This window comes from Lasioglossum baleicum, chromosome 6, assembly GCF_051020765.1.
Source record: "Lasioglossum baleicum chromosome 6, iyLasBale1, whole genome shotgun sequence".
Taxonomy (NCBI): Eukaryota; Metazoa; Arthropoda; class Insecta; order Hymenoptera; family Halictidae; genus Lasioglossum; species Lasioglossum baleicum.
The window spans coordinates 1892813-1918853 of NC_134934.1; the positions used below are offsets into that span (position 1 = coordinate 1892813).

Here is a 26041-nt window from a genome sequence, read left to right on the forward strand (position 1 = left end):
GAGGATGAAGTCAACAATTGTTAATGTTTTGGCATAAAATGGGATTTGTCTCCACTTCCTGGTTTTACAAAGCAACTCCAGCGAGCAGATTCCGTAATCGCGGGAATCTGTATCCGAAAGAATCAAATCCGTTTACACCTGGTCTTACAGGGAGTATGTTAGGTGCGATCGCGGAACGACATGGTTTATGGCGGCAGTTCGGCGCTGGACTACGAGGACGAAAGTGATGGCACGGTTTTATGAAGGGAACACGGGCCAATAAAACGGGATTAGAGCTGATCGTTGCGTAAATCCTGGCCAAGAGCTGGGTCGGTGATTTATGTTCGAAATGGAACCCGGACGCGGACCCCTTCCATCACGATAATCCGTACGAATAAGATTTCAGTTAACTGCGACTATATTACTCCCGAACCATAGAGACCGCGGGTCTTCTACTTCGCACTATATTATAACGTTTATCAAAGTTAATCTTCCGTCAAGCTCAAAACGAGACTCGTTCGAAAGAACCGTCTATCAAACGTCTAATTAAACTTCCGTATCCTCCGATCATCAATTTCCTGATACACATAAACAATGTTCGATCAAAGCCCAGAGATTTTCCATCCGCTCTCGCGGTTTCCAACTTGTCAGAAGCGTCGCAACGCGGCTAAACCAGTTAAGATCCACTTAATCCTGCCAACAGCTTTGCAAATTCGCGCTTAACGTAATTTATTCATTGTGCGATTGGATCATGGCATGAGATTACGGCTCTCGAAGAGTAGATCGGGTTTATTGCCGCGAAAAGGTCAACGTGACATCGGTGTCGAGCGTAACAGGAGTGGAAACAAGGTATTCGACATCTAACAAAGAAATAACGTTACTTGAATCATCAATGATGGAGTCCTCGAAGTCCTCGTCCTCGGAGATGTCCTGGTCGCTGCCAGTGTCGTTCTCCAGGAACCGGTGTTCAGGTTCATGCTCTGCTTCCAGATCGGCTGCGGCCTCCTCTTCCTCTTCGGGGTTCGCGCTCGCGGTCGAATTCGCGTGCTGTTTCGCGAGGGTGGCGTTCATCTTCCTGGCCTCCCTGGCTTTCGCCTCGGCGATCGATTCCGGCGTCTCCCGGCGTCCCGACGACTCGATCAGGAACGTGTCCGGCCATTTGAATTTCGACTTTCGGCCGTGTTTACTGGAACCGAACAACAAGCCCGTCTGTTCCCGTTCCACCGTCGCCGTGTTCGATCGTTCTGCGGATTTTTCACCGGCCAGCGGTTTTTGTCCCCAGCACCGGCGAATTGGCAATGTATACTGTATACTCACTTCTGGAAAAGTTTCTTGAAAGAACGACCGTCCATCTGCGGCGGCGTCTCGACGCCGGCTATGTCCAGGAACGTCGGCGCCAGGTCGATGTTCAAAACTATGTCGTCTACGCTGCAACGTCATATAGATGCTTTATCGTAATCCAATATTGGAGGCTCTTGCTCCCTCAACCCCCACGGGGTAAATACCGAACGGCCATCGCACGAGCATATTCGACCCGCGAGTGTCCCGGCATTTTCAACCCCCCTCGATCACCACCTGCTTTTTCTCGGCCCCCCGGAACCTTAATATATCCCGCGACTCATGGTGCCGCAATATGGAGCATCGTTTACTTGCTCGTCCGAAAAATCCTGCTGCATTTCATTCGATTCTATAAAAGTCTGCGCTTAGCGCAGTGGACAGTATGTACAATTTTGTGGTAACTAGACTGTAAATGTTTATAGTTTGGATAGCATCAAAGATTCTTTTTGTTCTGGGACCTTTTCAGAACAGGCCCCATCTTCCCAGTCCTAACTATAGTTCGATAAGACAGCACAGGGATCCGCTTTTTGCATTACTACCTGTGCTACCTTATGTATCGAACTCATGCCACTCATATTCTTGGCTGTCAGCATCAAAGAATCTCAGGTTGGATAAAAGGGTGCCAATGGGCCATGATCAAAAAGCTGCAACTTTGCTGTCCACTGCGGCAAAGAAATCGATAAAAAATGTAGCAAACATGTTTCGCCTCGGTGTCAAAAGTAATGGGGACCCATAAAAATACGAACAACACGGGGTTCTCCGTTTTCCCGGTAGAAACGCGTGGCCGTTTGTTAAATCGGCCGGTCCCGGTCCGTGCGGCTGCGGGCAGAAGAACGGTGCGCGTTGGTTGCACACGGAAGTTGCCTTGTGCGTCATTAATCTAACAGCGATGTTTATAACAGACGTGGCTGGTTGTGCTTCAATTTATACGCGAGTGGTCGCCGGTTCACGTTCACACGGTAGTTTGGCAAACGCGAGGAAGTCTGGGATGGGCCGTCTCGGTTTACCAGCTGGTTTTTCGTCGCGCCGGTTGCGAGCGCGTGTTGCGACGGATATAATTTATCGGTTTCCGAGGCTCCTCGTGGCATCCCGCGGAACCGTAATTCCAGCAGACGGCCAGACAACGGCCACTTACCCGCGAGTGCTCTATTTATTGCCGTGGAACGGGGTTGAGAGGAACGTTGTTCGATGCAGCTCGATATCGTCGCGGTATTTCAATGGAACGATCGCCGGGGCTCATCGTCGAAAATTATCGCCGCTCGTGACTCGTCCCTTTCCCGGGGGAATTTACGGGACGTCTGGTAGTTCGCGGGAGCGGGCGCGCCCGCGTAGCCGGCAATTAGGTGTGCAACAATGTTGACGAGAGGCTCGTCAGACAGTGGGGAAGCAGCGGCTGGATTGCTCCTATGAAACGAAAGCGCTGGGGAACCCGCGAGGGGGAAATCCACGAAATCTGGTCGCTTAACGTCGCGATGAATCCTCGCCGGGTTCGCGATGAATCAATTTGCCTGAGTCGTTTGCTACCGGGCACCCGTTCTGTTCAACCGTGTACGCGATTCGTCCACCGTCACGCCTCTCCTCTCTCACGACTGTTTATTTTCCCCGGCCGCGGATCCCTCGCTGGCGGATTAACGAGCCGTTCCTCGATCACGACATCCTACGCGGAATGAAAGTAATAATAAACCTTACTTACATGGTGCCGGGCTCGATACCAGGTCCCCTGATCAGAAACGGAACTCTGACGTCGAACTCGAACGGGAAGCTCTTCCCTTTGATTAACCCGAACTGGCCTAAATGGTAGCCGTGGTCTGACGTGTAGATGATATACGTGTTGTCTAGCTCGCCCAGGTCTTTCAGTTCTTGGTAGATCTGTTTAGAGGAGGGTTCCGGTGAGACATCAAAATAAATTGCCGTTTCAGCGAAACGACGTTTAGTCACTAGGCTGACCGGCCCGTGGCAGATGCATCGATTAAACTCCCCGTTTATTCTCCCCCACCCCGAAAGAGAAACATTGTTGCTGATCTCATGAATCACGTACCCGGTCCACGGCGTCGTCCACGCTCTGCAGCGTCTGCAGCCTCTTGGTCATCAGTAGGTCCGTGAACTGTTTGTGGATCGGCTGCATCTTCTGAGTGACTTGCAGGATCCATTGTTTATCCGGGTTCGGGGCGTAATCGTAGGCGGGCGTGCTGGAACAAAGAATTTCAACGCATGTCAGTAGGCTTCCGTGCACGGAGGACCATTCAGAAAACACCCTGGACAACAGAAATTGCTATGGCCGCGTCCTCTGCAAGGGGATAATTGAATAATAACACGTTTCTCAATTATTCGATCATCTTATATTTTTTAGATGTTATTTGATATTATTCTTTTGAGGAACCGTCAGGGTTTCGACGTCGACTTGTCATCGAGTTTCCATCCGGTTGCTAATTGCGACCCGTGCTCCCGAGCGTCGAAGAATCCCTATTAGCCGATTAAGTCCCCGCGTGGCTCGAGTAACTAGGATTTAGGTTTGCTCTCGCGCGCAACACGATCCGGCTAGGCAAAATTGAATTAATCTCGAGTATCTAGCGAGAACGCGAGAGTTCGATGCAACGAGAAGGTGAAACGCGTTGGACCCTCGAGACACCGTGGCCCCCTTCTCGTCCCTTACGGCCCCCGTCCTCTTTCAGCCTAGCTCTCTACCAATTACGCGAGACACGAAATTATGGGTAATTGGCCCTTCACCTTCCTCCACGTCCTTCAGGAACGCTCGCCTCGAACGTGGAGGATCTTTGTCTTATTGGCGGACCTTCGTACGGGATGCAGAAACAGGTTTACTGGGCCCTGGACGCTCAGAATTTCATAGAGTACCGACCAGTCACCGGCTGGAAAACTCGAGGCGTTCACTTTGCGTCGACACCCAGTGCCGCCAGATCAGGGGAATTGACTCGAATTGAGGGGAATACAGTTACCCTGCCTCTCTGCCATTATCGGATTAATCACGTGATGTAGAAGAGTAGAATGGGAGAAAAGTTTCAATATGGCGACTCTAACTCCGGGGAATTTATTGAAATAAATTCGTCGAACGAAATTGGGACGTCTACATGAAGGTCTACTGGGTACAGTGAAAATACTGTCAACGAAATTTGGTGACGACGAGTAGATACTGTCACCGAAATTCGGTGTCGATGAAATGTTTGTGTGCGAAATGATCGTCGGCAAAGTCAGGGTAAGCCGGAGGGGCGATCGTGAATCTGGGAATAAAGTAATTATTTATCACTGCTCTTCAAACTCCGACCGCAACTTTATGAAGATTTCACGGTAAGAAAATTGGTACTATCAACTCTCCGAGTGGTAATTTATAGTTTCAATTCGGAAATATAAGTGGCTCGATCGTTGAATGTTTAATCCCTTCTGTGTAATAGCTTTCGCGAATAGGGGCACCGATAATTCCTGCGTATAGCAGTTTAAAGTTCACACTGATGACTAACGAGGCAGGAAAGGTCGTACTAAGATGATTCAGCTTGGTTACGAGCATATTACTATGATGTTACCATGAACGCAGGTAATGATTCAGCCTAACTGCAAATACCTAGTCATCCAACAATCCATTTGCCTTTGTAAGAAGGTTAAGGGTGACTGTAAACTCGGCTGAAACGAGTTGACGGAAGAGTGCGGTCGCAAGACGCCGTGGAATCGTTTCCGAATAACAAAACGTAATTCGCACGAAGAAAGAACGCGGGGAGGACCAAAAACTGCGTGTTACGCGGGGCGAGGGGTGCGGAACACGGTCCGCGTTAATTTCGCCGGATAGCCTTTTTTCGTTTGCTGGCGGTCGTAAAGCAGCTCGTTCCTTTATGCAAATTTAAAATAAAGCGCGCAATCTGACGGTGGTGGCCCCCGAACGAAGAATACTCCTCCCCACCGCCACCGCGCCGACGTATTTCGTCTGGACTCCGTAATTGCGGCCTATTCTGCGTACACCGGCTCGCCACGGCCACTTAGCTTTCCCGCGAGACACTCCACGATTATATTTTGCGCCCAGACGCATGGTCCCCACCCAGCCCTTGCATTCGTCTCTCTTTCTCCCCCCTCTCTCTCTCTCTCACTTGCACCCCAATTGCATCGAGCTTGTTTGTCTCCGCGCGCGCATCCCTCGAATGCGCTTTCATTCGACAGCTGTCTCTTGGAACAGCCGCGGATTTAATCGACCGCTTAAGATTAATCAAGCGAGCCTTAGGGGATAAGGAACCGGGGGATAAGCTGCCTTCAATCTACTGCCCTACCTGTGAACCTGCTGATGTAACAATCGAGGAATTAAGATGTATACTCCGCCCACCGGGAGGTCTTTAAAATATCATCTCTTTCTCTTTCATGTACAAACCGGCCTACTATTTTATTTCAGACAGCAATACTCGTCAATAGTACGGGTATATTCCCCATTTTCAACAAAAAATCAAATTTTTAAAAATGGCCACTTCAATATTCAATCCATAGAAACATCAAATCGGAGAACGAAGCTCATCGCCCGACAATTTCCAATAAACCGAAAGCTATTACAAAAGCATTCACCCCGACCCCCCGGAAAACACTTCGCGACCCTCCTGGGAGCTGATTCCCAGTAATCGAGGCTCAGAGTGCGTTCCCCTATCCACCAGATTTTATCTTACATCCTTTGCTACATGGATGTTTCCCCGGCTCTCAGAGAAACTAAATTCGCGAAGGACGCTCGACGCAGACGGATGTACGGTCTGAGGATATCGAGTGCAGGGGGTAATCGATATTTGAGGGAGCCCGAGTGGCTGTCAAGCCTCGCCGTGTATCGCGAATATCAAGAAAAGAGGCCATGTAAAAGGAGGAAAAGTAAGTTCTCCATGGTAAATGCCTGCGTCGACGTCGCTTTCCAGCTTCTGTACCTTTTTGCAGAGTCGAAGAGGTCGCAGGAAGAAGCGGCCACCGTGTGCACGGTCTCAAAGGATCGATTGTTCTTGGTCTCCGGCAAATCCATCAAATCGCACGAATGATTCGAGCGTCTGGGAGCTGGAACTCCGATCGACATATTTCACGTTCGATATAATTAACGATCTCCGGTTCGATTGCTATCCGTCCCCGTCGCGTCGGTTCGGATAGACTGTTTTCTCTTTCGACGGGAACCTCGGCACAACTTTTCTCCGGTTGTCCATAACTTCGATCGGACAGACCAGTCTCGCGTTTCTGTCGCCCGGCGTTTGCCTCGTTAATCAATTCCGCCGTTGCCGAGCCGTTATCGCGCGTGATCTGCGCAGATCTAACGCGGCAGAAGTCGGCTCTGATGCATGAGCAACGCGCGCGAGATCGATCAGCGTCGCGCGGTTTTCGAGCCGGAAAACCGCGCGGCGAATCCGATCGCGCAGCTCAATTTCTTTCCTGTCCCTCTCCCAGGAGCGGAAGGGCAAAGATCACCGGCGGTCCCCGGCGTAATTGCCGCATAAATTTCTTCCGCTAATTACCGCGGCGATAAATTCCGATTATCTGATCGCGGGGAGCAGGGGACAGTGATATTAACGGACTCTCTCTGCTCCGAATGAAAACAAGGCCCGCGGCCGAGTGAACGCCCAGCGCCGAGAATTTAACGCCGAGTTTTGGCAGTGAACTCAATGTTGTTGCCTTTGAATTAGTCACGATGAGAGGGCCTGTCAAGATATAAAGCGGGCTCGTTGACCACGGGTAATGGCATTAGGCCCTCCTGCTCTTCCCAACTCCCCATTACGCGGAGACAATCCACGCACGGTCATTAACGCGACCAGATCTCCGAGGAGATTGACGGGGCTCATCAGCGAACGACCACCAGTTGATTCGATAACGAAATTGCGTCTCCGCGGTCCCTTCAAATCCTCGCATCGAAAACGATTGAGAGCCTCCCTGGGACAATAAAGTGGTCCGCGGTGCTTCGAGCTGCAGGCTTCAAAGCTGATTAACTTTGAAAGAGACGGCAGACCTTTCGCTCTGGGAACACTCGGGGATTTGTAGACGTATCTTTTATTTGCGGGGCTTCCTCTTGAAGATTGTCCTTTGCAAATTAAAAACAATGAATGTTTATTCGAAAAAATTAAAATATTTCGACCACTTATTGCACCATCTTACACACTCACTTTAGCGTATTGTATTATTGCATTGAAAATGTGGAAGATACAAGTAAAGTTTCAATACATTAATCACTGTACATTGAAACCCCTGACAACACTATTTTTAGCATCTCTTTCCCCATTACAAGCGTTTTCTAATGCAAATGTGGCAGGTCTCGGCCGAAGACAAGACGCTTCACCGCTACCAGGAGAGGTCGTAATTCAAAAACATTGAGACACAAGGCAACATTATAACCGCGGAAATGTGTGTCGCGTATAAACCAATCGCTCCTCTTCTGCATTAGCAAGCTAGCTCGTTAACATTTTAATATCCGCGCTCCGCCTATCAGAATTAATTGGATACGATAGAAAGTTCCACGAGGAGATTTCTCGTTAGATGACAGATGCCTCCTACCGTCCCTCCGATTCCTCTTGACTCGTTGGAATAGTAAATCGCGTTTCACGATCGCGGAGAAAAACTAGCGGCTGGTTCTCGGTTTCAATCGGGCGATCGATATACCGGTGTCCCGTTGTCGCGTCGAGCTTATCAGATGTTGCACAAAACAGATAAGGGATCCGGTGTCGCCGCCTGTGGAACGGAATTGCAGGGAAACGAGCCAGGAAAATCGCGCTCGGTGACACGTTGTACGTCCCGCAGAAATTACGCGAGTATCGGTTTGCACGATCGGGCGCGATCGTGTCGAATGGCTCATCCGATCGTTCGATCGAATGTTATTGAATCGCGATTATTGGGACGGTTGATTCACGGGCGAGAGACCGGCTATTACACACGCCTCTGCCGCGTGTAAATTAACGTTAATAATAATCAGTAGGCGGAAGCGAAGCCGCTCCTCTCGCCCAGGAGGAAGAAAAATCAGAGAAGAGAGAGGCCGGATCGAAAAAGTTAAAAAGAAGTAGAATTTATTCATCGAGAGAAGCGGTCTCGCGCGACGCGGCCTCCGGCGAAAAATAAAGAAACCCGATCAGGAAATTACCCGGCAGTCGTAAAGCTGATTTCGAGCCAGTGTCGCTTTATTCCCATCGCGGCAGCGCGAAAATATTAATTCAAAACCCGGTCAAACGGCAGCTTAAGGGCATGCCGCGTGTTCCCCTCTGTCCCCCTCATTCGGTAAAAGCGTCGTGAAAGCACGTAATTGCGCGAGCCGCGTGGCACGCATTAATTTCTCTCGATTAGCTTTTGAACGACGCGACGCGGCGCGGCGCGATGCACGAGCCCCGAATCGAAAAAATTCCGATTATGGAATTAAACGGCGACAAGCACCCGCCATACGTACCCCTGCAGCTCCGTTAACCGCTGTTACATTATGGACGCGTGTAATTGGAATTTATTGCGTCATGCCGTTACTCGGTTCCGGCCGTACACACGCCGGCCGGTCCATCCGAAAGAAAATTCCATTTTCCTGAATCGCAATGCTTACGGAACCTTCATGGAGTAATTGATTTTAGTAATTCGTAAAAGTAACAGGGCTGCGGTTAAATCGCTTTCACAACAGTGATGCCTCCAGTTTCAGAAATCGCGAAACAGAAAACATGGAGTTCCGATTCGAGTGTCAATTTTGTCTCTCGCGGATCCGCAAGACTGTCAGCGCGTTGTTCGAACAATCGGTTCACTGTTCCCGCGTTCTAAGGCGGGACAGCAGCAGCGAGCGTTCTCTTTCGTTTTCACAAAGCAATGATGAACGGAGTCGGGCATTCTACGGTATCGGCGATTCTGGCCCAGTTTCACGGAGAATCCGGTAACCAATGGCTCCCGCGGAGAGAACTCTGTTCGTTTTCCCGGGAAGGGGAGATACGCGAGTAGAACGTTGGCTATGTCGCGTTGGTACGGTAACGACCTACATAAAGGAGACGAAGTGGCGGCAGGGGAGGAAGACCTAGAGCCGAGAACGATGCTTCGCGAGCTGGTGTTTTCTTCGTCCGAGTAATGGCATCATCGGGGGATCAAATTCTTATAAAATTCTGCGATAGAGAGTGAAGAAGAAAGGAAGCTGAAAGTCGCATTAGAAAAAAGTAATCCTCTGAAAGAGAATGGCATTTATATCGTTTGGCGATCGGACTTTCTATTGAGCGGATTCCGGGATGCTCTCCTTATCGTGGAAACGGCGTCTAACAAAGATACGGGCCGTACAATGAGGCAATGTGTAGTCCCCGAGGTGTACAAAAGATCCCTCGCGAAAATGTCACGCGTTTCTCTGCTCGTCGTCTGATTCGTAGTCACCAGGTACTCGCGTCCAGCTAGAGAAGAGAACGCAAGACAGGAGGGAACACGGAGAACACGGCTCTCTCAGTGTGTACACGTGTACGTGCTCTCCTCTGTGTGTTTTTTTCTTCTGTCGTGGAAGAGAGACAGGTGAACATAATACCTGCATCACGGCCGGTACAATGACGGGCGTTGGCTGTGTCCAGAGGGGCGAGACCGAGACTACAGAGAGGGGTGCACGCGTTTTTAGTGCTTTTCATCGCTCGCTAGCTCGCTCGCGCACTGCATCCCGTCTAGGGCACTCCATCACGCGACGATGACACACCGTCGCTGCAGTTATCTATCCGGTTGTCTAGTCTAGAGTGCGCTCCTCTCTGCCTCTCTTTCGTTCTCTCGGCAAGCCTCGCTCTTTCCCCCTCGCGACCCCAACGCCAACACACCCCTCGAACCCGTCCACGAAACAAAACGGCCATTCGCGGATTTTGAGACTCTAGACACGACTCTCGGCGACCTTCTCCGGGTCGCGCGACGAGCTTCTCGACCCTCGAGAATCGAGCATTGTCGTCCGTAGAACCGCGCCGGACGTCGGACGACCGGCACGCGTTTGCTCGTTCCGAGAAACCAGCCTTATTGTCAGGAAGCGCGCGTATGGTACCGTTGCCCGTACGACATTCTGAATGGAAATGAAACGTGGCGTCGCCTCGTCTAGAAATGTACGCGTGCAGAACCATTTCCGACACCTCTTGCCGCGAAACGCGGCTTTCAAGCGAGGTACCATCCTTGAAAACGCTGGCGATGATAAATAATCTTTGAAAGACTTCAAAGAAATGGTTAACGTGTTTGCTGCTACATAATCCGTATGTATGTGGGTCACGATGATTTTATACGGGGAAGCACTGCGAATATTTTTAGCGAGGAAGCTATTTTAAAGCTAGCAGACGACAGGATGTCCTTCCTGGAGAACGAGTGCTTCTTTTTATAAATTTATGATTCGGTGTTCTCACACAGAGTATGACAATGGTGCACAGTTTAAGGTTGACTAGAGAGCTTGAGAAGCTCTTGTGCCCTACTAATGTTTCAACACCTATGTGTTAGTATTACTGATATATATACTTTACTTTAAAAATATACAACATTTGCAGAGAAGAGGAAATTGATTCGAGATATGATTGACCAAAGGAAGCAAATTAATCGAAAGTATTAAAAGACACCGATTTGCGACCTGCATTCACGTCCTAAGAGATCGAGTGCATCCCAGCGTGTGCGAGGCCGCTTTACATTCAGACAGCCGTGTCGAAGGCTTTGATAAATTTAATTCACCGTCCGCAGACACTCGAAATGCCTCGAGGCGACAGCTGAATGGTACAGAAATGAGTACAGCGCTCTGTCTGTCTGTTTACCATTTCTTTGGAGAGCCATTGACATTTCACTTGTCCTCGGGTCTCCCATTCACAATGTCGATACTAATAAGAAGCATCACGGACGGACCCTAAAATATTTCATTTGCTTGCCTCATTTCGCGAGCACACCGTGTGCTCGACTGAAAGGGCTATCGTTATAACGGCGGATCTTTAGAGAGGCAGCCTGATGATACGGTTCCAGCAGCGCAAGAAGGTAAATTGCGACTAACGCGAGTCGGTGAAAAGCTCGTTTAAAGAGGGGCGCGGTACGTGTGTAAATAATAATGCAGCCAGTTGCCTGCAATCGCAGAGCTCAAGACCCATTTCGCGAGAAGGGAGCGACTTGCAGACGGAGCAGTAGCGTCTGGCGCGGGCATCGTGCACGGATTGCCCTACGGGGCACTGGATCCGTCTAAAGATCGCTTAGGCCACGCCTACTCGGACACTTTAAACTATAGTTTCACGATCTTCATTCGTTTATTAGGTTGTCCGATTCATAACAATAACTTTAAACAAACATAGCTTTCTCTAAATAAAACTTATTGATTAAAATAACCACCCCTCTTTATACAGAGGGGTCACGACGAATGAATGGAAACCTCGAATCAAACCTCGGGTCTACTATTGTCTTGATATTGAAGAGTTGAAAATGTAAATGTAAGTATTAAAAATTTAAATCGTCAAAAAGCAACACGGCTCATGGAATGATCTAATAGAAGAAAAATGTCTACGTTGAGATCAATGCATCATGTCCAAGGGAAAATCAGTCGATCGCGATGATGTACCAAGGATCAACGAAACATCTGGGATTGCAGAGTCAAAGGGTCGATCGGGACCAGCAAAGTCTGCCGGTCGAGACAAGAAGGGCATGATTAACGGCAAACAGATCTCCGATCTTGGGCTAACGAGTTGACCCAGATCCGACTTGTCTCGGCTCGGCAAGGTACGGCAGTCGAAGGACTGGCCGGTAACGAAGGCAAACACAATGACAAAGTTTCTGGTACTTACTGGTGAGTGGTGACGTTGAAGAAGAGATGGGAGAACTGGGGTGCGGAGTCCTCCGGTCCGTGTGGCGCCGGGAAACTCGCGACGAGCATCAGCGGCTTCCGGGCGAAATTGTGTTTGCTCTGTCTGAGAAAAGCCACGCTGTCGTTCGCTATCAGGTCCGGATAATAGTCCTTGCTGTACTCGAAGCCGTGCTTTATCTTCTTCCCGTTCATGTTCACGCTGTAGTTGTAGTACCGTGAATTCATTATGAGGCCGCCCCACTCCCGCCATCCCGGCGGTATGTACAGGCCGTTGTACTTGTTCAGATACTTGCCGAAGTACCCTGAAACGTGTGTTTGCGATAACGTTGGATCCGATTCCGCGGAAAGTGAGAGACGATTTGCTACGGCGAATCGACTTATCCGTGCGTTACCGCGACTGACGTGCTCTCTGTGCTCTCTTTCTCTCTCCGTCTATCTTTAATCCGTACACGAACGCGCGATCAAAAGACAGCTGTTCTTCGCGTAAATTAATGTAATTGTTGTGCAACGTTTGCTTGATTAAAATTGGCATCATATGCGAGTGATTTCTGCTTTAAATTATACTGTCAAACTAAGCAGTTTTTGTCTCGATGGTTGTACCTTTGCATTGCCCACCACTATGTAGGAGTGGCTTCGTATTCCCACCCCACGACTAATAGTCAGTGGTTACTCTACTGTGGTAACTCTACTGCTTCTCGAAAGAAATCAACTATAATCATCTAAGGTTGTATTTTTTCCACAAAATTGTATTTTTACAGACAATATGTGCAAAGGAGCAAGCATATTTTTTAAATTTTATTGCATGGCTGTAGTTCGTTATCGAGGGGTCAAATCGCTGGCATGCAACGAACCGGGCGTGAATAGAATAAAGTTTATTTCGCCGACAGATTTTTCGCGGATTTTGTCAAAAAATCAAGAATCAATGTTCGCTATCGGATGAATAATGACCGCAAGGCGTGGCCGGTTCCCTAAGCTCGGGCTTGACGAAAAAAAGACAGCTCTATACCGGACTATCGTAATAATAATTAATGTGCTACGGACACGCTCGGCTCGTCGCAGGAACTGACTCATGTAACAGATCGATTACCGCCGCTGACGGTATACTTTTATTTCGCGCGGCTCGGACCCGGATTGCTCGATCACCCATACAGATAATCCATATGGATGTTAACCAGCAGAATTATCATCATCATTATTCAATTATCGAATTAAACGTAAACTTCCATTATCGTTCCTCGCGAGTTCATTTTCCGGGATTCGAAAAAATTACGGAATGACTGATTGGATAGCACGGAGCAGAGATTCGTTGAAAGTTATGCGAATGTATATTGTACCCGGTGTTTACAGGTCGTTAGTCAATCAATCCAACATTCCTATAGTCTGTTATCTTCTCGTTTGTTCATAGTATCTTCGTTTCTCGGTCGAGCGCGATTGATCAAACAGATTATTTGTAAAAAAAATTCTAAAACTATGATCTTTTCTAGTCTATTTATTATGAAGTTCTGATTTAACATTTTTAGAACGTCTTCGATTATATTTCTTCCTCTGTTAACCAATTGAGGTCAATTTACCTCATCATTATTATAATACTCAATTTATTAGTTATAATCCCTTTGATACTTTATCATTAAGCTGAGGGTTTTAGTCGCACGCTTTTCAGTTATTAAAATTAGTACGAATAAAAATTTCGTTCCTTAAAGTTAATTTTAGTTTCACAGTCTATTTATTTATTATATTATTGCTGAAGTACCGAATTATGTACTTCCCTTTTACGCTTGAAAAATTGCGTTCGATTTGTCGAGTTTGCTTGTGGCACTGGATGGTTAATGACAATCGATCGACGAGGGAGGAGGTAGTATCGGCGAGGATAAATAATGAAAGTATGCTAGGCGCGAAGGGAACAATAAGGTAATGAAATTTGCACGTTCCCAACTCCTCAATCTTCCCGGAAGAGCCAAGAAGAGGAACGGCCGAGGAACCGCTGCTTTTCTTTCTGGAGGGTCTCGATAAATCAAAAGGCAATCCCATTTTCCGGCGGCTACCCCGGCCCGTATAAACGCGCGTCGGTAAAGGTTCATCTTGCCGGACGTTGAATTATTCATACGGGCAAAATCAAATAATTAATTCAGAAGTACCACCGACGTCCCTTTCGCCGTCCCTGCGGCGTTTACATACCTGTACCGGTAGCCGCGGTAGGGCTCGCTATCAAGCCTATACCGCGGGCTTATTTATAACAGCGGCGCGGGCCCGGTCTGTGTTAGGGCGAGTCTGGGCCAGAGCGGGCCAAGACAACTTTTTGCCGGGTTTGGACCACCGAGCCGGGCCAATCGCATTATGTACTCTCGTTTTGCGTTAACCGATGACATCTCAATAAAGGGCCGCCTTGTCCGCTAAATATAAAGAACAGTAAATCTTCCTGGAACCGGGGCCAGGATGGTTCCAGCGAAAATTCCGGCGAGGCAATCTTGCTCGCGGTCTTGCGATCTAGATTCCTCGAAGTCCGGATGAAAATTACTTTTCTTTGAAATCTCCTCCGCTACCGGAGAACAGGACCAAGCGAAAAAGTTTCTGCGTTTATTGAATTTCGAAAGCAGAAACTCCGACGTTCATTCAGGATCGCTCGCGTGGATAGATCACCTCGCTGTCAGGAACGAAATCGCTTGCGACGGAACGCTCGATCTGTTTTTTTCTTGGCCACGAGGCTGCCGGCGCGCACCAGCCCACGAAGAAAAAACGAGTCGCGGATTAATTAGTGAGGTCGTTTAAAAGTTTCCTCGATCGGACCGGCCAGATACCGTCCGGCCAGTTTTTGAAAGCGGGACACGTTTCTCACGGAACAGGTTTAAAGGATCACGGCTGATCCGCTCCGGGGAATTTGCATAAACGACCATTGCCGGAGCTCGGTGGCCGGCCGCTTCCACGATTGCGCTTTAATTGTCGATAATTCGGGCTTATTGAGTGGCGTGCCGTGAATACGTTAGCCGGCGAATACGACGACATACAGAGTTATCGGTTAATCAAACTAATCGTTTCGGAACAGCCCGTGCCGGGGCGTGACTTATGCAAAGTTGCCTTTGAGAATAATTATCGGCTTGTAACCCGTTCCTCCAGCTCCACGGGAAACACACTGCACTGTGTGTTTACACGTGTTGGATCTTTGCTCCGAAGAGCTGTAACGTGCCCTCCGCAGCGTCGCGTTTTCATCCGAATTCTTAATGCAATCGCAAAATACTACCATGTCGACAGCTAATGAGAACGAAGACAGAATAGCTTCTTCTGTTCTTGAAGATCTCGCTATCTCTTGAGTTGCGTGATGATAAGAGACTTCATATTACTTGTCATGGCAAGAAATTGATAACTTTTCCATTTCTGACCAGGAAATGAAGAAAGTTCACATCGCACAGTCTCTACTGTTATATCTTCCGACTGTAAGCCCAGTTTTCTTTAATAATAACGTTGTCCACAAAATAGCTGGCATTTGATTTCATTCCATTGTCCGTTCACTTTCGAGGAATGGTGATAACTTTCCTAGTAGTCGATTAAACGTGAGAAAAGAGATTTGAGGAGGCTGCGAATCTTCCGAAGCAATTTTTCCGAAAGTGCCTCGTGTCGCGTTGATCCTTGCGTAATCCTCCGGGTTTCCAGATAAAGATTTCTACCTTCCGAGTAGACCGTGTTTATATAACGAAGCATTTCGTGTGCATTATCCCGTATACCGATTCCCGCGGTTCTGTCAGCGAGTTGGTCGCGTGTTCCCCCGGGGTCGTTGCTACGACCGCTTCAAGTGCGCTTTACATGGCGCTGACTTAGCGCCAGCCTAAAAATACCTGGATGCACTAGGCCAGCCGTAAATATCAATTAGATTGTTATCGCGAACCGCGGTGCATGCGAAGAACGCGAGGCTCTGTGCATGTGTTGCACGGTGTGCTCCAATAACGATTGGGCAGGGCTGGTAACGAGTCTAATTGCCGCCGCGTCATTCCAGTTAATCACCGTCGCTGCGTGTTTCGCCTGGACAGCCTCGTCTCCAAGAAGGAAAGAAAAAACGTTATCGGAAACTGGACGCTAGATCTCTGCTGCGATGTTTCCTGGTCCCGGTCAAAGACTCTGCGGTAGCCGATGAACTTCGATCACCCTTCTTCAGGATTGTAGACATTTTCTAACCAATCTTCTCCGCTTTACTGGAGAAGCAAAGGGGACAACCCTTGCACCCTTCATCATTATTTGTTAGTTTTTATTACTACTTTCGATTCCAAGTTGTGCAGGGTTCCAATTAGTTCTTAGGGATTGCGTTGGTTCCTGTAGGTTCTCTACAGCTATTGGAGCTGGACCCATTAGCTTCCAAGACTTCATTTAAGTTCTCATTTTCCAGCAGCTAATTTAAACCGCATTCATATTAGGTTAATGAAGCGGTTCGTGTCTCTTGGACGAGTGAGCTGGAAAATGTTGCTAGAAAACCGGACAAGTGAGAATTTTAATGGTCCTAATGAACCTGGACGTGGCTACCTACATGAAGTTCCGACTTAATATCCTCCATTTAAAACTATATCCACATTTGTTACCGCGCGTCGTTCGTGTACCATAAAATATTACCTGAACAATAACAGATCTACTGATTACATGGTTTCTTGGTTCGACGCTGGAAAACTGAATGCTAGATAGTTGCAGGTAAATTAAATTGAATTACAAATGGGTTCGGAACCGAACCTCGTTACGCGGTATCGGCGTAAATTGGCTCGTATCGAGGCGGGCCTGAAGACTTTCCAGAATTAGTGTGGAGACTCGCGGCCATATATCCGGACATTACCCTACATCACAGTGGTTTTCCGTCGTTCCTCTCCAAGAATGAATGCGCGTCAGAGGAACAGGCTTTTGAAAGTTGTCTCCGATTCCGCGGCGGTTTGTCCGCCTCGATGCATCCCTTTTCGCTTTTTCGATCGATTCAGCGCGCACTATGTATATCCCGCTGCATCGATCGCTGCCGCTCCAACCTCCCCGTGGTCGACGGCCATTCGTTTTGTTTGTTCGGACTGAAGCACGGCCCCGCGACTGGCGCCAGGATATCACGGCTCCTCGGTCGTCCTTTTGTCCCGCTTTTGTCGGACAGACCGAGCGCCTCCAATCGGGTTTTTACGGTCTTGGCCATGCCGTCGCCAAGTCCCGAACATGCTTCTGCAGTTTCGCTTGCGTCCAGGCTGATTTTTCCGCGCCGCCGACCGCGACACCGCTTTCCACGCGCTGGCGAAGCAACAGGTAACACACCGTCACGTCGGTCGTGTGCGATTACCCGCACCTCCTTTCCCCCTCCTACCCATTCAAAGATCACGAAACAATTGACCACTTTCTTGGACCGAGTGCTTCTGCTCCTCTCTCTCTCTCTCTCTCTCTCTCTCTCTCTCTCTCTCTCTCTCTCTCTCTCTCTTTGATCCTTTGTCAACTTGCAGTACGTGGTTCGACAGAGAAATGAGAAAGGGCTTTGTTTTAGTCGTTCTGTACTCATTCAGCATTTCACATTTGAACTTCTTTATCCTCATTCATTTGAATATATTATTCATTTTCATACATTTATTAAAAGACTTTTCATCTCCAACGTTCGGACGACTCTTCCAGCATGAATTGATTTATTCGATTTAACATCCGGGGGCAGTTCCGATCAACTATCCCCGCAACATGGAAACGATCTCCAGCCTCCGACGTAGAACATTAACTCGGGGACCGTGGCGCAAAGCGTATCGGAGCGGATCGAAATTAGCGACGCCGCGAAAATTAGCATATCGAGGCGAGCGCGCGTGTATTTGGAGCATCGCGATGCGCCAAAGCGGGTAATACGGAATCCCGATTATTTCGGCTGGTGGTTTCGTGCGCAAGGTGTATTAACCCCCTTTTCACATGCTTTCTCTCTCTCCCTCTTTCTCTGTATATGTGTGTGTCCCGTTTTCTGTGATCGCGGGACGACGGCGGCGGCGGCGGCTGCCGGAGGATTTAAGGGTGGATCGCATGTCGGCTTGCAGCCGCGGTCTTAACGAGCCGTTTAACGATCACCGCGTGCCGCCGCTGCTCCGAGGGAAAAAACAGCTCGTATAACAAATAGGGGATTTTATGTTCGCCGCGAATCACCGGTTATTACGCGAAAAGTTCGTGATCGCGAGTGGCTCGAGATCGAGGAAAAGTACTCATGAAGGGCCCGGGGTCTGCGAGGATGATGGCCGCACGCGAGCCGACAGTTGCACGAAAAATAGGTAGCCCGGGCATAGACAATGAGCACTGAGTGCCCTGGAAGTGCTCTGATTGCCCCTGGGAGCGACATATTGATGCAAATGATGGTGGGAACCATTACTTCTCAGTTTTACAACTTAGATTGCGATAAAAGCCTTAGCATTCCCGCTCCCGTTTTGTAGAGAACACTGGGAGGGCGGGGCTTCGTTGCTCCTGGTTTTTAAGAAGCCAGAGCAATGCCCCAATCTCTCTTGATGTCTTAGTGCCCTTTGATGTTAGAGAAAGATATAAAAGAACCCATCCAGTTCTGTCTCTTTTTCGTGAAAAATCCTAAGCGGACGAGGCTTCGCTCTTCCCAAGTTTAACGTGGCCAGGACAGTGCTGCGCCTGGTACTCTGCCCATCTTCGAACTAACTAGTTACAACCTATGATTTCATAACAAACAAAGCTTTAAAACAGGCACAAGCATAAATTGCTCTGCGGAGCACTGCCCCGACTCCGGTATAATCGGGAGCAGCAAAGCCACGCCCACTCACCAAACTGTACAGAGAGATAATAGGCCCTCTGTTCACCAGTAGCAACATCGAGATTTTCATTGATGTCCTTTGATAAACATCTCTGACGCCCTCTGTCTCAAAGCACTGCCCTCGGGAGCAATTCAGACTGCTTCACGGGGCAAAAAGTACCAGTTGCTCTGTTCAAGACATTTCCACCAGATTGCTCTTCGATTCCTGTCGGTACTCAAGATACGCGATCGCTCGATAGAGCGCGCAGCCAGGTAATTACGTCGGACGTTCGCGGAGGATTTTCTTTGTTCGTCGTCTTGATCGGAGCGGGACCGAGCATGCGACTGCGTCGTCGTTATGGCACGATTATTTTTCCCGTCGCCTATTATATTCAATCAGCGCGACGCTCTACCGGGCATTAATCATAGAAGCCGTTCCTTGACAAGTTTCATGGTACCGGCCGGTCGTCTCGCGCTGATCCCGTCATTATGCAGTTATCACGATTATGCAGATAATAGGTCTCGATTTGTCTTATTACCGGTGCGAGCGGTCATCGTCGGAGAGAGAGAGATCTTTGCTACGTCGTTTTCCGGCTCCTCGTTGATCTCTCGATTGTCTGCGTTTTTTACCGAGTGTCAATACTCGTCCGCCAATCTTCGGTGTCTTATATCGTACCGCGAGTGTCAACGGACGCGCGAAAACCTGAATCGAGCTACAATGCGAGATACGTTTGCAATGATTTGAGACGATCTATCGATGGGAGGAGCTATAATCCACAGCTGCACCTGCGACAAGCAGACGGCCGATTATCTGTCCGCGACACCCACGCGAGACGCGTAGAGCTCTTTGACATTTCTTGGAATCCGAGAGTAGGTGCTTCGGAGCATACACTTTGCACGTGTCCCGTTCCTCGTGTAATCTCCCGGCAGATTTTCACGTAGGAGGCGCGGAATGGCCCTTCGGTTCGATGGGACACCGGCTACGAAATAGGAGAAACAGGAAAGACTCGGCTGTCTGAACGGGAATCAATTTTATGAGGCGAAAGAGGCTTTCTATTAATTGAACGACCAACATCGCTGCGTCGCGTCGGACCTTACCGTACACTTTGTTTTGTTTTCATCAACTGTAACGGTCATTTTTATTCAGCATAAAAATCCACTGTCTACTTATTAATTACGATCCGCTATGTGTGAACGTGGTGTAGCCACTCCGCGGTATCGCCATTTTGAAGTAGCGTAGGAAACGAGATTGTCAGGTCCTAAAGGCTGCAGGAGACAGGGCAGCTGAAGGTGTCGCTCGTTTTCATCGAATCGCGACTACGTCGCGGGCCTTTTGACGACGGCGCCGTAGAGGGTCGCCGAGCGCGCCCCGATGAATGCACCGATCTGCAGCGCTGCACCTGCACCGTGGGGGCCCTTTTGTGAGCGGCGTGTGTGCGACCCTCGTGTATCTTACGGGGCGAACGTGTGGGTGCCCTACGTTAGCCTGGCTCGTCTTCGACCTCCTCTCCTCGTGCTCCCCTCGTTTGCAGCCGTAGTATGCACTCTCCCTTTTCTCTCTCTCTCTTTCTTTCTCTACTTTCCTCTCGTGTCCCACGAGCACTCGAAAAACTGGCGGCGCGTCCTCTCGAGAGCCGCAACAACCAGGAACAATGCTCTTCCACGGGTCTGCGCTGCGGCGCGATTTAAATTTAGATAATCTCACCTGCACGAACCCTCGCGCTACCTGCACGCTGCGTGAACACACCACACGCCGATGCGTGGAACAGAAAGGCGCACCCCTGTCTGAGCGAGCCTCTCGTGTGAAAATTTCGGCTCGCGGTATCAAGATCCAATGTGCAGCAGACTCGATGCTTTCTGATGCACCCGGGAGAAGTTTGGCGGTGACATCTTTTGTATTTGGCTGCAGAGGGTGCTTGAACACACCTCGTTCTGAGGCACCTTGTTCAGTCTAGTTCCGAATGTGTAGTGCGATTTTTATTTTTACTGATTTGTAGGGTTTGCTAAGCAGCCTAATTGATTGATAAGTAGAAATGAGTAGGTGTAATTAAAAAGATTAGAAATATGAAAAGTCAACTCAATTATTAAAAGTGCGAGTAGATCGAAACACGGGCCATCCGAATGTCTACTTCGGATCTACGGGGGAACTTCCAACATCAGAGAACTGTACCACAAAGAGCCAGCTAACCCAGGAGGACCACAGACTCGATCCAGCTTAAAAAGATCAAAGAAGAAACGGCGAAGTTATCTTTCGGATTATTAGAAGACAGCTTATCTGCATCAGATGGGCAGTCTGTTACATCCGAATTTCGGATTACACAGTCAGCTTACATCCTCTATCTCCTCATATTCAACCGGGCCGGCCGGCGCACCCTCCTCGGTTGCATCACATGTTCATGTAGATGCGATCCAATGGATCCTGCGAGATACGCGGGAGCATGCAGTCCTCCCGGAGTAGAGTAACGACTACGTCAGCGACGGACGGGCCGTGGTGCAACAACAGGAACCTGGTCATCCTGATAACGGATGTAGACGGAGAGAGAGGGAGAGAGAGAGAGAGAAGAGAGGCTGGTCCAGGATCCTGGCGGACTTTCGTGCGATCCGGCCGCATCTCCGCTTGTATCTGTGTTCCGATCCCGTCTCCATGTTGCATCGTGCAATCGCGTCCATGCAACATAACTTGAATAGCGCGAGATATCGTCTCCGTGGCTCTTTGCTCGCTTCTCTGAGATACTGATGGAATCCCGTGCTGTCCCGGCTCCGTTTCGACGCGGATCGGCATACCGGCCCATATTGGAGCTCGAAATTGCGCGTATCGGATCCGGCAACAATTCGACGAGTAGACTCCTCGATCTGTTCGAAGTCTCGGACAGCAGTCTCACCGTTGCATCGGACAAAGAGGAAACGGACGCACGCAGATTTATAGCAATATTCGAGCAAGGAACGCGGACCCGCGCGAAGCTCGGGAAGACTGCGAAGCCCGCGAATTACGAGACAACGTCCCGAGGAACGCGGCTCGAACAACGCGATGTATCGTTTACTAGGATCTCCTCGAGTCATCGCCAGGCCCTCCATCCGCGATTCATGGAATACCTGTCCGATCGCCATATACGACATCCCGGAACCGTGCGAACTTACAAGCGTATAAGGAGATTTGTTTTATTACCGAGTCGGCTCGGACGTGTCGGCGTGGAGGTTACCGGCGCGGCGCGCGGCACGAGCACGTCGCGTCGATGCGAAAATACGGCCACGAACAATCGGACGTGCTGCCGGCGCGTAAATTCCGTTCGAACGCAGCTGAATTTCCTCCCGTTGCGACTAGAATCCAAGGAAGAGATTTCGAACCCCTGACAGTCGGGAATTTCCTGAGAGAGCGCTCTTTCAAGTAGAAATTGCGAATAAATTTGGAATTGGTGTTCTATATGTCATCAGTGTCGTAAAAATCCAGGAAGGCTGGGTAAATGAAAAAAGATTATTTTGGCCTAAAAATCTTCCGCAATTCTGTGTCAAAGCAGTTACATTCCTAAGCGATTCCGATAAAAACATATGGGTCTCTATTAATCTAATAGAGACTACAATCAAACAGAGATTAAGCCTATCAGTGCTCTAAATCTTGCTGAATCATTAGCGTTCGATTATCATTGAAGGTATCAATTGGTAAAATATAGATCCGCAACTAGAAATTTACGATTGCGAACAATCCGAAGATAATTCCTTCGGAAGATAATTCTTCACCTCAGATTTACTCCCGAGAACTTCGGAAGCAGTGTTGTAGCTCAGGGATTTAGGATGTTCGACCCCTACTACCAGCGAGACCCGCGGAATTAGGGTAGCTGATTAAAGCCTGCTCCCCTTTGAACTTTTCCCTTCGCCTAAAGAACATGGCTCGGATAGCCTACTTTGCGGAACACTTACCAGCGGACTTATCTCCAAATTATGCTTGAAATTACGCTGGTGGTACCTCCACGAGTCCATTATGAGAAATTACGGGGCCACTCATTCCATGCATACATTTAACGCGCGATTTAATAACCGATCTGGCCGGTGCAGGCGATGGGAAACTGATTTTTAAAAGATAATAATTCTCATTAATAATGCCAGAGCGGAAATTCACTCGTCCTTTCGTTCGGTTTTAGCTGGAAGATTATTCTAGCAGCTGCAATAAACATGCTTTCAACTTTTTAAATCTTTCGTTCCGCGATATTTGAGCAGATATGGTCGAGACCAGTTAACACGGCGTTTGCACCGAATTCGCCGGCTTATCTGCCACGCGAGAAACAACAACATCTCTCAGAAAGATCGAGTGTCCTTCCGATGAATAGACTATCGGCGCTCTATCGGCTTTCTCCAAATTTTTCTAGACCGCCGAAAAACGGCTTGTTATCCTTACGTAAAGGCAGTTGTGAGCCGCTATCGACGACAAGCTATCGTCTCGGAAAAGGCCAGGGTGTATACCCGGTTCAACAGGATCTTGTAAATTAGAGCCGCCACGACCCCGTATCTCAGCCGGGGCCCCGCATAGATCCTTGCGCGCGAGAGCTATCTCTCAGCTACGAAGATTATTCGTGAAAGCGGCCCCCGATGGAACCGGCCCCCGTGCATTCGAATTCTCCGCGCAACATCGTCGTCGATCACCTGGCGAGGGGAGCCCCATAAGAAAAGAGATCACGACCGGGCGGAGGAACGCGAGCGGCGACAAAAATCTTCTCACGATCGTGACAGTTCGACCCTTCGACGGCCAGAGACCGGAGACAGGCTCCTGTTGGGTGAGAGAGCCCTTCGAGGCCCTCGCATTCCCTTTAACCACGACACGGGGCCGCGTCCTCTCCTTGTCCGTACGTGTCTCTCCCCGTTGTCCGCACGTCTACACCAGCTTCTCTACGTACGACCATATTCGACGAGAGCCAGGACGTTGCTCCCTGAAAGCGGCAGGCTTCCCAACCTTTCAGGGGGCTGACTCGTACGAACCGTCGAAAAGGAATGAATTTTTGGGAATTTATTCCAACCAATAGGTCAAACCATTTTTATGAATAGATTCAGGGAATTGGAGCCAAATACAACAATGTTCGCAGCACAGAGTTCAAATTTCAAGAATGACGTTCGGATTTGAAGAATGTCATTGAAGTTCAGAGAACAATGTTTAGATTTCAGAAATAACATTCAGGTTTGAAGAATAACGCAACGTTCAGGTTTGTAAGACAGCGTTCAACAGGATTGGCGGCTTTGCAGAAGTTTACGACCGTCCGACAAGATGTCGCGGCTCTACAAGTAAAATAACACACTGTACGTTCCATTCTGCCAGTGAAGCAAAGTAGATGGCCAATTATCACGATGCTTCGCACCGTCGCGTCGCGTCGGCCTGCACATCTTTGATCTTCGCGTCCCAGTTGCAAGGACACGTTCGACGAGTATCAGTCAAGGCTGCAAAAAGTGATTCCTTCGAACGCGTCGCTAAAAAGAGCGATAATCAATCAATTTGATTCCTCCTCTAGCGAAACGTTTTCGAATTACAGTCTTGGTTCGAAAATTGGTATGTTTGACCTGCGGTAAACTTTCGTTCCAGCTTGAACGTTTTAAAGAAAAGTAAAGAAAATGTTAAATGTTTTCGAGCAGGTAAATATTCTAGAGAAATGATCGTTTTAATATCTAGGCGGATTTGAACTAATATCGAGTACAACAATATTGTGACGAACATGAAAATATCTCATACGAATAAAAAGATGAACTAAATTGAAAAGTCCAATTTGACGACTAATTAACATGTATGTAATGACAGCAGGTCAAAGGTGTTGAGAGAGCGTATTATCCCGATGACGAAGCGTCGCGTCGTGGCGAGGATTCTCCAGCCGTCGATTCGCGGAGGATCGGTTCGCGAACAATTCTGCGGGTCGGGTCGGGCGCGGGCGGGAGCAGAGAAAGAGAACTGGTTTCGTTATCGTCGTCTGTTGTACACCGAGTGTCCCTGACCAGAATAGCGGGGCTGGCAGACCGGGCGACAAATTTTCTTCGCTATCTTCGCAAGAGGATCTTGTCACGCGCGCATACGTTAGGCCCTGGCCTCACCTTTAAGCCGCGCTCGAGACCCCACGCCTTACGACAACGGGCGTGAAACTAGACCTGAATTTGCCGATGCTAATTAGGTCCGAGAAACTAGTCGGCTGAGTGATCGGCGAGCGTTGCACTCGCCGGAGGGTGCACGAGCGTGAATCTTGCCAACCGATATGAAACGGGGATACGAAACGTGCGCGACCCCGAGCCCACGGATCGAGCCCGGATCGTTCTCGATCAAAATGCATGCGATCGTTTCCTCGAGATGATACCATTTCTTTTTGCTCAGATGGCTCGCAGAAGTATGAATTTCCCTTTGGAATAGAATTAACCTAGCTGAAAAGGTACACGTATGAATGTAAATCTGCCGGGGCGCTCATAATGAAGATGGAGATGAATACAAATGATGGAGAATTATGAGTTAGTAAAAGAAAATTGTTGAACGTAAGAAGTTGTACACAGTCGTTGAAACAGTTTCTTTTTCGGGATCTTTCTCTAGCCTCTTTCTGTATCCTTCATGTCAGCATTTTGATGTGAAACTTGCGTGACAGCAGCTCCAAGATACGTCTCTATCCTTTTACGCCAATCATGACGAAGATAAAGGTGAATATAAACGACGAGTACACATATCATTCTCGGTTTACAAGTTGATTGAAGTAAATTAGAATGCCCTAGTTGTAGGAATCTAGAAATAGCTTGGGTTATTTCTGTATCTGCCTTTTATGATTTTGACCCATTGTTAGAAATATGAAGGACATGTTTCATTCAGCATCCTTTTATTTATCTATCTACGTGGACCTCTGTAACAAAAGTGCATGCAATAAGATAATAGACCCTCACGTTATTATATTATTTAATTCGCAAAAATGTTCTGTTTTAATTAAGTGAGATCCACGGTAGAATCAAAGCTCCCAACGCATGGTTAACGACACGTATGAACGTTTGGAATGCGTACGCGTTTGTAAGTCGTCTTTTGAAGAAATATTTTGCGAAACCCACGCGGCCACCCCAGCGATCGACGATCGATGCCCGCGTCTTTATTAAAGCCGTTTCTCTCCCTGTCTCTCTATGTGTTCGATGCATAATGCAGCGACAGGAAGTAAACGCAAGACGTAGCCAAGGCAACGGTATTGCCTCGATTGTTCGACTGTCCTTTCGCGTTTCTCTTGCCGAGAGAAACGGCACCTCTCCTCCGCTCTATGCAAAAAGGTTTCATAACG

The 26041-nt window shown here is 48.7% G+C and overlaps 1 protein-coding gene across 2 annotated transcripts in view; it reads right to left on the reverse strand.

Annotated features, from left to right (window-relative positions):
* Positions 1-26041, reverse strand: part of Sulf1 (Extracellular sulfatase Sulf1) — a 90119-nt gene that overhangs the window by 5130 nt on the left and 58948 nt on the right. For both annotated transcript variants that reach the window (XM_076426615.1, XM_076426616.1), the window contains 5 exons: positions 12033-12354; positions 3356-3506; positions 3011-3186; positions 1297-1407; positions 861-1165 (listed from right to left, as the gene is read on the reverse strand). In XM_076426615.1, coding sequence (XP_076282730.1) covers positions 861-1165; positions 1297-1407; positions 3011-3186; positions 3356-3506; positions 12033-12354 — 1065 coding nt within the window. The remainder of the gene's footprint in view (positions 1-860; positions 1166-1296; positions 1408-3010; positions 3187-3355; positions 3507-12032; positions 12355-26041) is intronic.